The 15,420-nt window shown below is 38.7% G+C and overlaps 1 protein-coding gene across 1 annotated transcript in view; it reads right to left on the bottom strand.

The window, feature by feature from the left end:
• The window catches only part of SLC2A9 (solute carrier family 2 member 9), a 231,455-nt gene that overhangs the window by 97,719 nt on the left and 118,316 nt on the right, over positions 1-15,420 (bottom strand). Inside the window, 2 exon segments of the mRNA XM_030563908.1 lie at positions 3,456-3,566; positions 11,794-11,969. Coding sequence (XP_030419768.1) covers positions 3,456-3,566; positions 11,794-11,969 — 287 coding nt within the window.

The raw sequence follows: 15,420 nt of genomic DNA on the forward strand, positions 1-15,420 counted from the left end.
ATATTTTCATTTCAATTTTCAAGTTCTTGTTTCTTTATGTCACCATTGGGATTTCTACTCTATAGAAAGAGTGACAGGGATATAATTAAAGCTTGCTAATAGCAAGCAAGCAAATAGATTAATAATGGCTATGTATTAATGAGATACTATTTGTAAAGTGCTTTGGAGAGACAGTGCTATAAAGGGGCAAATTAATATTATAATTAAGGCTACAATTTTGTCCCAGAGGTTGCGGAAGTCATGAAATCTGTGACTTACAAAGATCTCCATGACTTCAGCCCTGCGATTGGGAGCTGCAGTGTCCTGCCGCCTCCCGCAGCAGCAGAAAGCTGTGAGATATTCCCGCCACCTGAGACAGCAGGCCCCCAAGCTGCCAGCAGCCCTGGACAGCGGGGGTATCCCACAGATCCCCACCGCCACAGGCAGGGCAGGTACCTCGCAGCTCCTGGCTAATGCAGGGGGCAGGAGGATCCTGGCAGCTCCCCCCAGCAGGGGGACCCTGCAGCTCCTCACTGCGGCCCCTGGCCTCCATGGGGGGGTAGAGGGCACCTGCCACTCCCCAGTGTGGCAGTGACAGGGGGACTCCTGCAGCTCCCTGGCCACCACAGCAGGGCAGGGGGACCCCGGAGTACCCAGCCATCTTGGAGTGTGGCAGGGGGAACCCCATTGCAGTGGTTGCAGCAGGGGGATTCCCGCAGCTCCCGACTACTGGGGAGGTGGAGAGGGGGCAGAGGGACACTGCAGCTCCCCTCTGCCACAGGGGTGGGGAGGAGGAGGAGCAGGGGGACCCTGGATCTATGAGCCCCTATGGATGGTGGGGGCCCCAGAGCTCCTAGCCACCCACAGCTGCCCAGTCCCTTCCCATTTTATCATGGATATTTTTTAGCAAAAGTCAGGAACAGGTCATGGGCTTCTGTGAATTTTTCTTTATTGCCCATGACCTGTCCACGACTTTTACTAAAATATCCATGACAAAATATTAGCCTTAATTATAATTATTGTATATTTGTTTTTCCTCAAGGATCACATCAGTTAGTGTTTCTGGGCTATTATTCCCAGAAGATAAGTTAAAGGAACACTTTCTATTTGAATTTTCTGTTACCGTATTAAGGTTATATTGAGAATTGAATGTTTTTTAAATTCTTTATCACAAATATGTATTATGGTTTTTCTTCTCTCCTGTCTGTTGGGTAGACCCAATGAACTACTACCAAACGCTCTGCTGTCTTGGTACACAACAGTGTGCTGCCTCTATAACATACTGTCTAACTGCATCATGGACCCTCTAATGGCTAGTCCACAAAGATGATAAAAGTCTACCCTTGCTATCTCAATAATGGTGGTAATTCATTAGCTCACTTGGTACGGACTTGTGCATTGGTCCTAGGTTCTATTCCTGATGATGACCTGGTTTCAGTTTCAGCTTTGTTGCTACTTGTAAACACCCTATTGCAGATTCCTTGGGAAGAAAGTGCTTATGAACTCCCACCCAGAGCAATGCAAAAGAGCAATGAAGTTTGCCATCAACAAAACACTGAAATTGACCATACATAAAATGCTGGCAAATGCACAAACAAACTAGGAGAAAAAGAGAAGAAAAGAAAAACATACTCCCTTCAATCTCTTCAAACTATATTAGTCTTAGGAGTTACTTGTAACAAGAGAAGGTATAACATTTTCAAATGGCAATGTAAAATTCAAGTTGCTGTCCCTTGGAATAGAACAATAAAATGTGCCTGAGGATTCTTGAAATAAAATTAAGGCTATAAAGCAATGTTTCAGTGTATCTGAAAAGAGCATGTTTGAACAGTTAGAGATTTCCATACATCAGTATTTCTAGAGGCGCAGCAAGCAGACTGAATATAAAAGAAGGGAATTAAAAATAACCTTGTGGACATGAGAAACTTACTGAAGAAATCACAGATATAAGGAACTAACTTAGACATATCCATTTCCTGTTAGATATAACAATGTATTCTGAACATGGCCTATAAATTAGCAGTATGCAACCCACAGAAAAGACAACAAACCCTATTTATACAATGGCTTTTACGCCATGGAACCTTCTCCATGTAATTTTCAGTGCCAGAAAACAAAAATCAGCATCCTCCCTGAACAAAAATATCTGCCAAATCACTTTTCTGTGTTTATCTTACAGAAATATTAAAATAATGTCCCATTTATTTAAAAGTGTGGCTATGTATTTAAACTAAGATTGTCACAAATCGAAAAATAGATACGTGGAAAGATATAAAGATCAGGAGAAGACCTTTGTGACATTTGAGATCTCCTTATGTCCCATGCAATATGAAAATAATGTTGATAGCTTGGTTTAGTATAACATTTAAGAGGCCACAATGCACTTGTTATCCTACTAGAATGGATTTTTTTCCAAGATTGTTTCTCTGACATTTAAAAATGTTTTAAATCCCAACATGATTATGCAATATTGATGGTATTAGAATATATGCAGATAAAGCTTTAATTAAGTATGAAATTTACCTATGTAGTCAATCTGTTGGTCTGTAATGTCACATTCCAAAAACATTTAAAATTTTAAATTATAATAGTGCAAACAAAAATACGCTTGGACCAACAGTGAACAGTTTATACAACTATTGAAAGTACCTTCAGTTTTATTTTGTCACAATAGTGTATCATGTTGTTTAATCAAGTTTGCTATGGGGGTGGCAAAGGGCAGAAACTGTATGTAGCTACTATTTCTCCATCAAAAGCTTTATGGGGATTTTCAGCATTTGAATTCAGTATACATTCATGGCATATTATAGATTCTGGTGCTAAAGAGCTTTGTATTTGCTACCATTGAAGGGGCTAGAAGTGAGATCATGGAACTTTGGATCCTCCACATCATCATCACTGTGGTTGTTTTGCTTATCTTTCCCATCACTGTTTAAAATGACAGGCTGGTGCACAAACAAACATTTGCATGTACACCATGAAGGTGAAAAATTTTGCTTGATACTCATTAATCACTATGGAATAATTGTCATAGCACCACTTTTTGACTGCTAATGAAAGAAGTTACAGTTTCTGAAGTCCAAAATGACTTACTTTTTCTACCTAGACCAACTCTGAGTTGGGATTTTGAGGATGAACTTCTGCACGCTTTTCTTTCTGCTCATTTACATGAGCAGTCTCACAGCTCACTATCTGGATAAACTGGCATACTAAAGCAGTTGCTATGCATTTTAAATGTCATTCTGGGATTTATACACCCTACACAGTCATGGAAAGTAGGTCTAGAATTGGACTCAGCTATAGTATTTTCAAGATGTTGAACTTAATCATCAATATACGGTTGCTGATAAAGTATTTGAATATGAATAAAGAAATAATAAATCAGTAACATTTATTTATTTCAACATTAAATAAGTAATGCTAAGGGGGTTATTTATCATCAAATGTACACATCTCCAATTTATCATTCAACTTACGGAAGAAACAGCAGACAAAATCTCAACAGTGCTGGTGCTCAAGGTAACATAAGGGATCAGTTTATGACTTATCCCAGCTTCACTGAAGATGCTGTTTGTGTAGTACCAGATCTATACAAAAAACCGAAATAAATGCTTCATTAGCTGTCATGGTTTGAAAAAGGGACTTTAGCATATAAATTTAAGACTTAAAAAAAGCCAAATAATATTGCATGACGAGCTGCCTGAGAGAGTGTTAAAGCGACTATAAATCTTAAATTGGGGCACATGATGGATGTATAATTTTTTTCTTTCTTCACTCACAAATCAAGAACTTTGAGCAAAAAACAGATAAAACCTAAAAGGCAAATTATAAAAGCTGAAATATAATATTGGGTCTAATCCTGTACTTCTTTTTAGGCCTTGTGGGGTCCCCTGTAATATTTACACCTGTGCATGACAGACTGAAAAGGGGGAGTAAAGTACAACCAAGTCAGAAAACTAGTATCGTCCACCCACTCGGCACAAGTGCAAATGGCTACACAGTACAGAATACCTAGGCCCAACCCAGCAAGGTACTTATGTCATGGCTGCCATCTTGGCCAACACATTGCACGCTGAACTGGGGGACCCCCAGAGCTAAAAGCTTGAGCTACTACAGCTTGAGATAAAGAGCCTGGCCCCTCTAGTTTGGGGCTGTATCAACTCATCTCCCCTATGGAACGGGGGGGGGGACTTTAACACATATTCACCAATGGGTTATACTGAGTGCCCACAACTGTTAGTCAATCAAGGGCATTCAGTATCTTGATGAACATGGCCCTTGGCAAGTAAATGATAGCACAGAAAAGCAGCACATTCTAAAACCTCTACAGGCCAATAGATCTTTGGGAAGGGCTGGATGCAGCTGATTTGTATTTTCTACAGTTAATAAGGACTGCTTTCTACCTAGACTGCTGTACACCAGGTAACATGCTTGTGCTTTAAAATAACGTGTCTGGCCAATACTAAAGCATCAGCTACAGTTCAGAGAAATGAAAACTGTAAACTGTGTAACATTTATTTGAAATCTGAGATTCTAGGACAGAAGGAAAAGGGACAAAGAAAATCAGATGCCAAAACATGCGATGTGATTAGCGGTTCTACTGTAAATCAGAAACAATTGGCAGACAGAGAGAGGGGATATCTTTGATTACCAGGGAAGGAGAAAAATAACTGATTGCTAGAAGGATGTGAAGTCTCTAAAATAAAGCCTGTCACCTGCCATATTGAAAATGAAAGCCATACACAACATCTTGGCACTAAAAAAACAAAATTTTGTCCACTCAGGTACACTGAATTCGTGTTAATATTTTTTCCATATACTGCACATATATAAAACCAAGAGGTTAGACAGTGCTAAAGAAAAAGTTTAGTGGAGAATGTAACTATTCTGATTGCAAGAAGGAAACCACTGCTTTGCCCGCATGTTATACATATGCTACATGTGGTGTTTTGATCAGAAAACTCAGTTATTCCTCTGAACCACTGTTTGTCCCAGACTGAAGTAGAATCCAACACAAGCTGTGTGAAATGAATAAAAAGAGGGACAAAGTTAAAGGAACTAGGTCAATTTATACCATCTCAGAATCCGTCTCAAGAATGTTATCCCCATAGCTGGCATAACTTCCACCAAAATAGTAAGAGCAACAACACAGAAGAGCAGTATATCACTGCGCTGGCAGTAATTTGTATTTGTGCAATATGTATAAATGGCTACATTGAAGTTAAATGGACACAAATCAGACGTCACGAATTATAACGTTCAAAAACCAGTTGGAGAACACTTCAATCTCCCTGCCCACTCGATTACAGACCTAAAAATTGCAATATTACAACAAAAAAACTTCAAAAACAGACACCAACGAGAGACTGCTGAATTGGAATTAATTTGCAAATTGGACACCATTAAATTAGGCTTGAATAAAGACTGGGAGTGGATGGGCCACTATACAAAGTAAAACTATTTCCCCATGCTTATTTCCCCCCCCCCCCTTACAGTTCTTCACATCTTCTTGTCAATTGCTGGAAATGGACCATTTTCATTACCACTACAAACAGTTCTTTTTTTCTCCTGCTGATAATAGCTCACCGTAACTGATCACTCTCCTTATAGTGTGCATGGTAACACCCATTGTTTCATGTTCTGTGTGTGTGTGTGTGTGTGTATATATCTTCCTACTGTATTTTCCATTGCATGCAACCGATAAAGTGGGCTGTAGCCCACGAAAGCTTATGCTCAAACAAGTTTGTTAGTCTCTAAGGTGCCACAAGTACTCCTGTTCTTTTTGTGGATATAGACTAACACAGCTGCTACCCTGAAACCGTACACTGAAGTTGTTTATCAAATCTGTGAGAGTGCTTTGGACCTACAAAGCCAATGAAAGGAAACAAACCCAAAAATCTTCTCTCAACTCTCTTTTTAAAAATTGTTACCTTGCACGCTGTGTAATCCCATGGCATTCAATAGAGGAAAGAAGGTGGCACATAATTTGACTCATATTTAAACACAAAGCAGAGAATTCATATTTTTCATTTTGCTGTCAAAGTTAATGCTACAATATTTAAGTGTTGTGAAAAAAATATATGCAGGAAAATCGAAATCTTGAGATTTAGGGATTTCACATTTCACTTCAATTTTGCAAAACGGGTCTGAATTCAAGAAAAAAAAAATCTATGGAATTGAAAGGTTTTCCCATCAACAATATCAAAAGTGTATAGATGTTGAAACACAAAAAAGGAAGCAAGAAAGGTTTTAGATGCCACTTGAACAGGGACTTCCAAATCTCAAAAATACTTGCGAACCAAAACACTGATCTCAATATATTTTGGTTTGGGTCAACTGAAATGTTTAATTTTGATAATTGAGAAACACTGTTTCAATTTTGACATTTGTAACTTTTTTTGGCTAATTAGCTAAATTTAAAAATGAAGTTGTTTTGAACCAGAAAACCATTATGAAATTGTCAAAAATGAAACATTTTGACAGTTGCAAAAATTTTTCGAGATGGAAAATTTGTTAAAACCAAGCCTTGTTTCGTGAACAGTCTCAGTGTTGAAGAACTGGCATTTTTTAACAAAAAATCATTTAGTCAAAAAATTCCCAACCAACTTTATTGAGAACAAGCATTTCTGATCATCTCCCGTAGAAATATCACATTCATGCAATTCACTATAACATGGAGCCTACGCCCCTGATAGGGCCCTTGGCTTCCTGGACAAAGCCTACATTTGCATCTGGGCATGCTGCATGGCCCAGTTATTTTCCTGGGCATCTGGGCAGTGGGTGGATTGAGGCAGATGAGGCAGATGGAGAGGAGGTTTATTTGGAGGGAGAGCTTTAATATTGGCCATGTGCTTTATCCTCTTGATCACATGCTCTTGTTTTATAAAAAGTGCACAGAGTTTTGGGGCTTGACTCTGAAAACTGCTGAACCCCTCAAGCACCCGAGTAATCCCATGGAAATCAATGGGACTTAAAGTACAGGTTTAAATGCTTTGTTGGATGAGCAACATGAATGGCATGTAACTGATGCAGTTGCAGAACCTCAAGCAATAGTTCTAAGAGGTGTGACCTGACCCATTCGGCTCAATGGAGACTCAGATGTCCAATGATAAGGGGCTGACATGTGAAAGTATTAGCTACTTCACTGTTCAGCAAAGCATGTAAGAAAGGAGAGGAATGATCATATCATGAAGACAACCTACTGTGACTGACAGCTTGTTTTGGCGCTTGGGACAGACGGACAATCCTCCCACTCCAAACAAGAAGATGCCAGCAGACAACCACAGCCCCTTCAAAGGGAAGCTAAGCTTTAAAAGTCCAGTGGGGCATATGAGCTTCACTGAGGGGAAGCTAAGCCTAGTAAGTCCACCAAAGCACATGGGTCTTAATGGATCCTAGTGAGGAAGGTGTCTGAACCCAAGCACCCCAGAGAGTGACACACCACATTCTGATTTAGTGCCTTGGGTGGGTGGAGTTTGGAAGAGTATTACCAGCTTTTTCTCCCAAGTCTGACTCATGGACAATATGATTTTATTAAAAAATGGTTCAGCTCAACTAGACATGGCAGAAACAAAGAGCAAAAGGAGCATTCATGTCCCTGGGCAATTCAGACACTAAGGAATAACTATTTGAGAGAAGAATAACCAATGCCAATGATTTATTTTAGTAATCTGGATAAAATGTTCCAGCATCTTTGACAATAAACATAATTTACAGACTAAAGTTACTCTGCCCTCTGTTAAACTATCTTGTTGATTCTCCATCAGAAACTATTATCCCTCAAAATTCTATCTTAAGCTTGCGCATGGTGTATGTTAAGCAGTCGGAAATGAATTATATTACCTAGAAAGCGAGAGGGAAAAGGAACAGATCAAATTCACCAATGATGAGAAATTATATTCACTTAATTTAGTTTTATGTGTACGTTAAGGCTGAGATACTTTATTATTAATTTATATTTTGAAGCTAATTCCTTGTCCATGGTATATAGATTTATCATATATAACTTTTTATTGAACCAGTAGAAACTAATACAGCTTTCTTTTGAATATTGTGATTGATTGTTTTCACCATAATTACATCTAGTAGTATGATCATCAATGTCTTCATTATAGTTTCTGGTGCATCTAGAAAATAATGTACTTGCTGGAATTAAATGGTGAGAATTTTTATTACAAGATACAGCCTTAGAAGGGAATAATTGCTAGATATACTCCTCAAGATACCAGCTGGACAATTACAGAAGGCAGCCACTTGGTAATTTCCCCTGGGAATGATCTGAAGCTCTTGGATAAATGTGGAAGGATCAGTCCAATCTTTTTTCTGTGACAACCATCTGGACAAGACATATGGCAAGCCCTGCCTGGCTAGTAGGCCACCACAGGCCAACTGGATCTTAGAGTTTAATATTATGAAGGATTTTCATACTGGAAATTACTCTCAGATGAAATCAGAAAAAACGTTAATCCACTTAAAATATTGTGTATGTGTGAGAATGGATTTATTGCGTGCTTGCAACTGAGCAGGCAAAATACTTGCTCATGGGCCAAATCCCGATTGCCACATAGTCCCACTGAAACCAATGGGATTCCTATGGAAGCTATGTCAAGCCTGTAAGAATAATGGTTGCCTGGTTGAGAAATAAAAGGTTATACTTATTTTAACTTTAATTCTCTCTCAAAATTAAAATAACACTATCTCAAGAAACCTGCACCAGGAGAGGGTGGGTGCCTGCATGCGCACAGTCTTATTTTCCTGCCAAAAGGACAGTCGCATCTTTCTCTCTCAGTCCCATTGTCCTAATTCGGGGCCTAATCTGAAATCAATTGGAATTATTTGCACGGGCTTCAGTAGGGTTTGGATCAGGACCAATCTGAGAAAACAGTATACACCATGCAAGACATTATATACTTGCACTGTTCTACTTTTAGATCCTATAAAGGAGGAGAACCTGCTCGCTCTTTGTGCCCTCCTATAGTATGAATAATCTACAGATTCCAGTAGACATTAAAATGCCAATTTCCACTAGATACCGGGATTCCAACATATGCCTAGGTGTGAGGACACTTTCTGTGTAGCAACAGATTTTTTAGAAATGCTCAGCATTCCCCAAACTAAGTCTCTGATTATGTTTTCAAGATTGTAGTGGTTGTTTATACTGGTGAAGAATTAAAAACTAAGGAATGCACATGCACAAGAAGTAAGGTCCTGATTTAGCAATGTATTTAAGCATGTTCCTAACTTTAAGTAATCAATGGAAGTATTCATCCACTTAAATTTAGGACTGTGCTTAAATTCCCACAAAGAGTAATGAACATACTGGATAAGTTACTGTGAAATATGATTCATGCAAATAGTGTAATTAAGTTTAAAAAACTCTTTGGACAAAATTTTGTCATTGAACACGTGCATGATTTCCATTTACCTCAGTGGGAATCCAGTAAATATACCAGAGAGCTGAATTTGGCTATAATTTGATTTTTCAGGAAAAAAGTAGGGAGAGTTATAAAATGTACATCAACCAAAAAGCAACAGGCTTGTCCGGGTACCTTACCCTCTTTTTAGAATGTCTTAAGTTCTTAGTGGCATAACAAAGCAAGTGAAACAGTGATTCAGTATGTACTTTAGCCAATTTCTGTTACATAGCATCTTTCTTGCAGGCATCTCAGAAGGTTTTACAATAATAATAATTTAACTAGAAAATCAGTTTCAAATTGTAATTCAAAACTCAATTTGTGTAACAAATTTTAACATAATTGGCAGAATTATATGGGAAAAAACAAAGAAAAAAATAAGATAGAAGTACCCAATTCCTAGGACTACAGGGCACTGCCAATTGATACTTTTATATGGAGCTTGATTTCCAAATGTACCTGCGTAAAATGAATGTTGCACTAGTTTTGGAACATATACAATATATAGTTTTTAAAAAATTACACCCCACCAGGAAAGAGATAGTGTTTTGCTTTTAAAGCATGTCATATTTCATTGGAGCTGGGAAATTTTGGTCTTTCAAATATGCCAAAAGTCACAAATTTCTCCTTAAATCCCTGAAAATATATCTATGGGTTTTTTAAAGCAATGCAAACACATAACTTTAGTAGTCTGTGTTACTTACTGTGGGTGTCATATATTTCACTTATAAGCTGAGTTGATAAATTGTAACAAAGAATGGGTGACAAGATAATTCCATTTCATTTCATCTCAAAATATCCACAAAGAACAAAAAAACCCTGTCATTAGTACTGAAATCTTGCAGTTAGAAGAAAACAATATCTACTGTGCTAGGTTTTTTCTAGTGTCCCCTAAACATTGAAGAAAATCTTTTAGACTTCTTACTCGTATGTGCTGAAAAGTTTTTCCATTACCTGGGTTACATTTCCAGTTCATTATTCTGCAGTATGATCTTAGACAAATCACTTTAGGTAACATTTTCAAAAGTACCTAAGTGACTTTTAAGGTATGTCTACACTGCAGCAAGGAATGAGCCTCCCAGCCTGGGTAGACAGACTTGCGCTACAAAGCTAAATATAACAATGTTGATGTTGCAGCACTAAGGGAGGCTTGGACAAGCCATTTATGCACAAGCCCATCCTGTCCCTTGAATCTTAGCTCAGGTGGCTATCCTGAGCCTATGCCAGGGCTGCAAAAGCCACACTGTTTTATTTTGCATCCTAGCGTGAGCCCCACTAATATGAGTCTGTTTATCTGGGCAGGTGCCTTGTTCCCAGCTGCAGTGTAGACACGCCCTTAAGAGCTCACTTTTGCAAACTGGGACATTATGCTCCTAAGAGTGTGCATCTCATTGAAAATCAAGGGGACACAGGCCTCTAAATGCCTAAGTCGCTTGTGAAAATGTTACCCACAAGAGACCCCAATTAGAGCTGGGCAAAAACTGATTTTTCAGTTCACTGGCAGTTAAAAAAAATTGGGTCGGGTTGAACCAAATCCAAAAATTGTGAATGTGAATGACTGTGAACTGTCACTATGAAAGACAATGAATAGTCATGGCAGGGAGGGGAGGAAGTGGAGAAAGAGTGAGAGAGAAAAAACTGTGCACACACACAAGCACAGTGTTTAGGGTATGCACCTTGGCTGTGGGAGAGCCAAGTTCAAGTCTCTGTTCCAATGGCTATTTAATTATTTATTCAAAACAGCTCCAATCACAAAGACAGAGAGCCCAACAATAGAATACCCCATAGCCTGGTGGTTAGAGGCCCCCTCCTGCAATGTAAGAGTCCCAAGCTCAAGCCCTTGTTCTACATCAGCAGAGGGAGGAATTGAACCATATCTCCAATCTACTAAATGAGTGCTCTAACCAATAGGCTAAAGGTTACAGGGAGGCTGCCAGTGATACTTATTTTTCAGATGAATTCACATCAAATTCACTAATAGTTTTGCGAAGACCAAAACTGCATTATTCAGTAAAATGTACAAAAACAGTTTGCCAGCTCTAACCCCATTGTCAGTTGGGTCTTTGAAATCCTACTGTGACACAAATAATGAACAGCAGTCATAAGAACAAAAGAACAGCCATACTGAGTCAGACCAAAGGTCCATCTAGTCCAGTATCCTGTCTACCAACCGTGGCCAATACCAGGTACGTGAGAGGGAATGAACAGAACAGGTAATCACCAAATGATCCATCCCTTGTCGCCCATTCCCAGCTTCTGGCAAACTGAGGTTAGGAACACCATCATGAGGAATAGCAGAGAAATGAAAAATTATGAAGACAGTCAAGTATGAGAACATATAAATACTGATCAACAAAAGGCATGACCCATTACAGGCCACATACTGAAAAGGAATACTTACAGCATTTAGCCCACATAGCTGGTAGCAGGCCATGGTGATGATTACAGTAATGATCTGCCAGCGCACAGAGCGGTTTCTCAGAAGTTGAAGGACAGACACTAATTTAACATTTCTCTGTGCTTCACTCTCTTCTAATTCATGAGAGACATCATCTTTCCCAAAGAAGGTCTGGAATGCTGCAAATGGACAATCGGAGACATTAGCAAGACACTTACTATGCTTTATTTTTAAAAACAGGTGAGTTTCGCAGAAGGTTGAATACATTTAAAAACACTTTGAATGTTTTTCACCTCTTTAGTGTCGCTATTCTGCTCCCTCTTTATTGAGCATGGCCTAGCTCACCATCATCACTACAATGGGAATGCAATTTTGGGTCCCAGTCCGGCAAGCTGCTCAGCTTGCTCAACTTTAGCTGAAGGCAATGGCCATTGAGGCCATTCAGTATCTTGCAATATCGGTCACTTTCTTTTTTTTTGTGTCTTTCATACAAATTCTATCCCAAAATACTTTACCAAGGCAAAACAATGCAAAAGACAATGGAGATGTAAACAGAAGGAAATTTTAACCAGGATTTCACAAGTGGTGCTGAACACCTCATTTGGCCTTGACTACCTGTGTAGCCAACCTGTTGAGCACCTGCTGAGGACACTCAACATCAGAGTGGCAATTTTTGGTAGCATAGGCAAGGTTTTAGTCAGAAGATCAAAAGCAGAGGGAAAAACGACATTATCAATGCATAGGAAAGGGAGAAGTGGGACATTTTAAGATGTGATTTAAAAAGAAACAGAGTTATGGAGGCAAAGATATATAGGAAGAGATAATTAATTTCACCTGCATCTCCATAGATTTACAGAACGCTTGACTGTTAAAGCAGAAGACAGGGCCACTGCCTCAAGTAGTTAACCTTTTAAGGGACTAATCTTGCTCCCATCAAGTTCCAAATGATGGAACTTCAGTGACCTGAAAAGCCCATCTCTCCAGCTCTGTGATAGTGTTGCAATTTTGATCAGTGGAGGCACTAGAGGCAATTACCCCCCTGCTTTAACAGGGAAGAGCCTTAATGTCTGAACTACATGAACATTTATTTAAATTAAAATAAATAAGAGGTCATTTTATGTACAGCATATAAACACTCTTAGCTATGTACATTCTTCCTCCTCCCCTTCTCCCTGTTTATGTCACAAAACAATACAGGTTCTTTACATTAAAGAAGAGAAAAAACTTAGGAGGAAGTCTGGAATTCAGACAGAACTATTTAACATTGATTGTAAAAGAGATCTATGTATCCAATGTATCTATGGTATCTCTATAGCACCTATCACCACAATATCCAGAACAAAGGAGAGATTTTCTAAAGCACTAAGCACTAGCCTAACTCAGTTCCATGAAGGTTAATGGGAGTTTTACCATGGACTTCGAAGAGAGCAGTATTAGGTCAAGCAAATGAGTGAAAATCCCACCTAACAAATGCAAATAGCAATGAGATCAAGAGACTTTGTTTCTAAAGATGAAATGGACTGAAAAGTAATGAGAAAAAGCAGAAAGGTGCAATTATTATAAACCATTAAAGAACAGACATTTGGGGTAGAAAAATTTTACCCTTCCTAAAACAATAAACTTCAACTTCTTCTTTATGCAGACAGATTACAGCCAAGGATTCAACTCCTTGGTGTATTAAATGGTTGGAAAGAATTACCTAAAGCTGTGTTTTCCCAGTTCCCATATATAGAAAACTGGGAATCTAATTCAAACCACTTTCCTTATGTCCGTGTTTATATCTCATTAACATGCATCAGCCAAAAAAAACCAAATAAAAAAACCCCACCAAACCACTTTGGTGCAATAACATAATGGGTGAGATTTACTGCATTAACTTTTCACTGTGAACAATAAAAGCTTTCTACCGCATTCATGCGCAAAGCATTTCCAGAAGCATTAGCCACTTTTCAAAGAACCCTTAATTTTGAAGTAGTTCTATGGGTGTGCTATAAATTGCTGATATTTTTATTAAAATCTCCAGGAACATATCCTGAGGGTTGGCTTCATAACATGTATTTAAATGTTCGACACCTTGGAATTATTTCTGCTACAGAGAATCAATTGCATTATAAAGTCTCCTGTAACCAGGGTGTTCTGAACACTGTAAGAGGCCAGTCTCAAAAACAATTATTTACTCAGCCGGCCACTTAAAATTCCTCCTTTTAAGGAAATAATAGTAGTTATTATTATTTTATTAGGAAGAAAAGTGATAGTGTTGCTTTGATTTTACTGAGAAAGAAAAAAATGTACTTTTGGCTTATTCACATTATTCACAGCTTAGAAAAGTATTATCTACAGAGGCATAATGTGCACAGCCGCTCATTTAGACCACACAATGGACTTGGATATCTAATAAAGCCAGATACATTCAGTCATGACAATTGAAATGCCCACATTCCATTTAAGGTCTAAAATTCCTGGATTGTAGCATTATTTAGCAAAGAAATGGGCCATACTATGGAATTTCAATGTTATTAAGAATGTCACCCAAAGCAAACAAAACACCCAGAATATCAATGTTCCAGGACCTGTGCTAACTACTAGTTAAGTTCTCAGTGAAATTAAAAAGGACCTAGCCAAAATCTTCAGAATTGTCCAGTGATTTTGGATGCCTCAATTTTTTTCATGCCCAACTTGAGATCTCTTAGGGTCTGTCTACACTGCAATTAAACACCAGCAGATGGCCCATGTCAGCTGATGTGGGCTTGTGGGTCATGAGCTGTGAGGCTGTAAAATTGTGGTGTAGACATTCTGGCTCAGGGTGGAGTCCGGGCTCTGGGACCTTCTCCTGTTGTGGGATCCCAGAGCCTGGAATCCAGCCCGAGCGCAAACATCTACACTGCTATTTTATAGCCCCATGGCTGAGCCCCAGAAGCCTGAGGTAGCTAACATAACCAAATCATGGGTCCTTAATTGAAGTGTAGACAGACCCTTTAAAGAGCCTAATTTTCAGGGGTGGTTGCTGATCACTTCCTGAAAATATAGTATGTCAAGTAGGGCACCCAAAATGGAGGCAAAAAAAACAGTAGTCACTTTTGAAAATCTTGGGTCATTAGCTTTAACCTATAGCAGTTTAACTGCTTTGAGAGCTGCATTCTCAAGAGACCTCATCTCTCATTGCTCCAGTCTATCATAACTGGTACCAAGAGAGGCATCCAAGCAGGAGTCCCTTTCATTTGGAAGAAAGGGGGCTGCTAGCAGAGCCTTATCCCTAAAGGGCTTTTTCCTCTGCAACTCACAGTTTTCCCTTTGGTGCAACACAGACCAGATAATTTTTTAAAACTTCCAGCACACTGCTCAGATTCATCTATTTATGCAAGTCTTTTGAGCAGAGGTAGGTTAATTAACAAATCCTAAACGTTTTGTGGGGCCAAGCAGGTGTCCTTTTCTCATGGACAAATTACTGGCATTATTCATTGAATTATACTTTTTAAATGATATACTTAATTCTTGCTTAAATTATTGTAACGCATGTAGAGCTTGGTATAAGCTGTAAAACAAGAAGTAAATCTAGGTACAGTATATTTAATGATCTACCTACCTACCTATCTCCATATTATATCCTTTATTGTTAAGGATGCTAGTATT

The sequence above is a fragment of the Gopherus evgoodei genome, chromosome 5, assembly GCF_007399415.2.
Source record: "Gopherus evgoodei ecotype Sinaloan lineage chromosome 5, rGopEvg1_v1.p, whole genome shotgun sequence".
In the NCBI taxonomy this organism is placed as follows: Eukaryota; Metazoa; Chordata; order Testudines; family Testudinidae; genus Gopherus; species Gopherus evgoodei.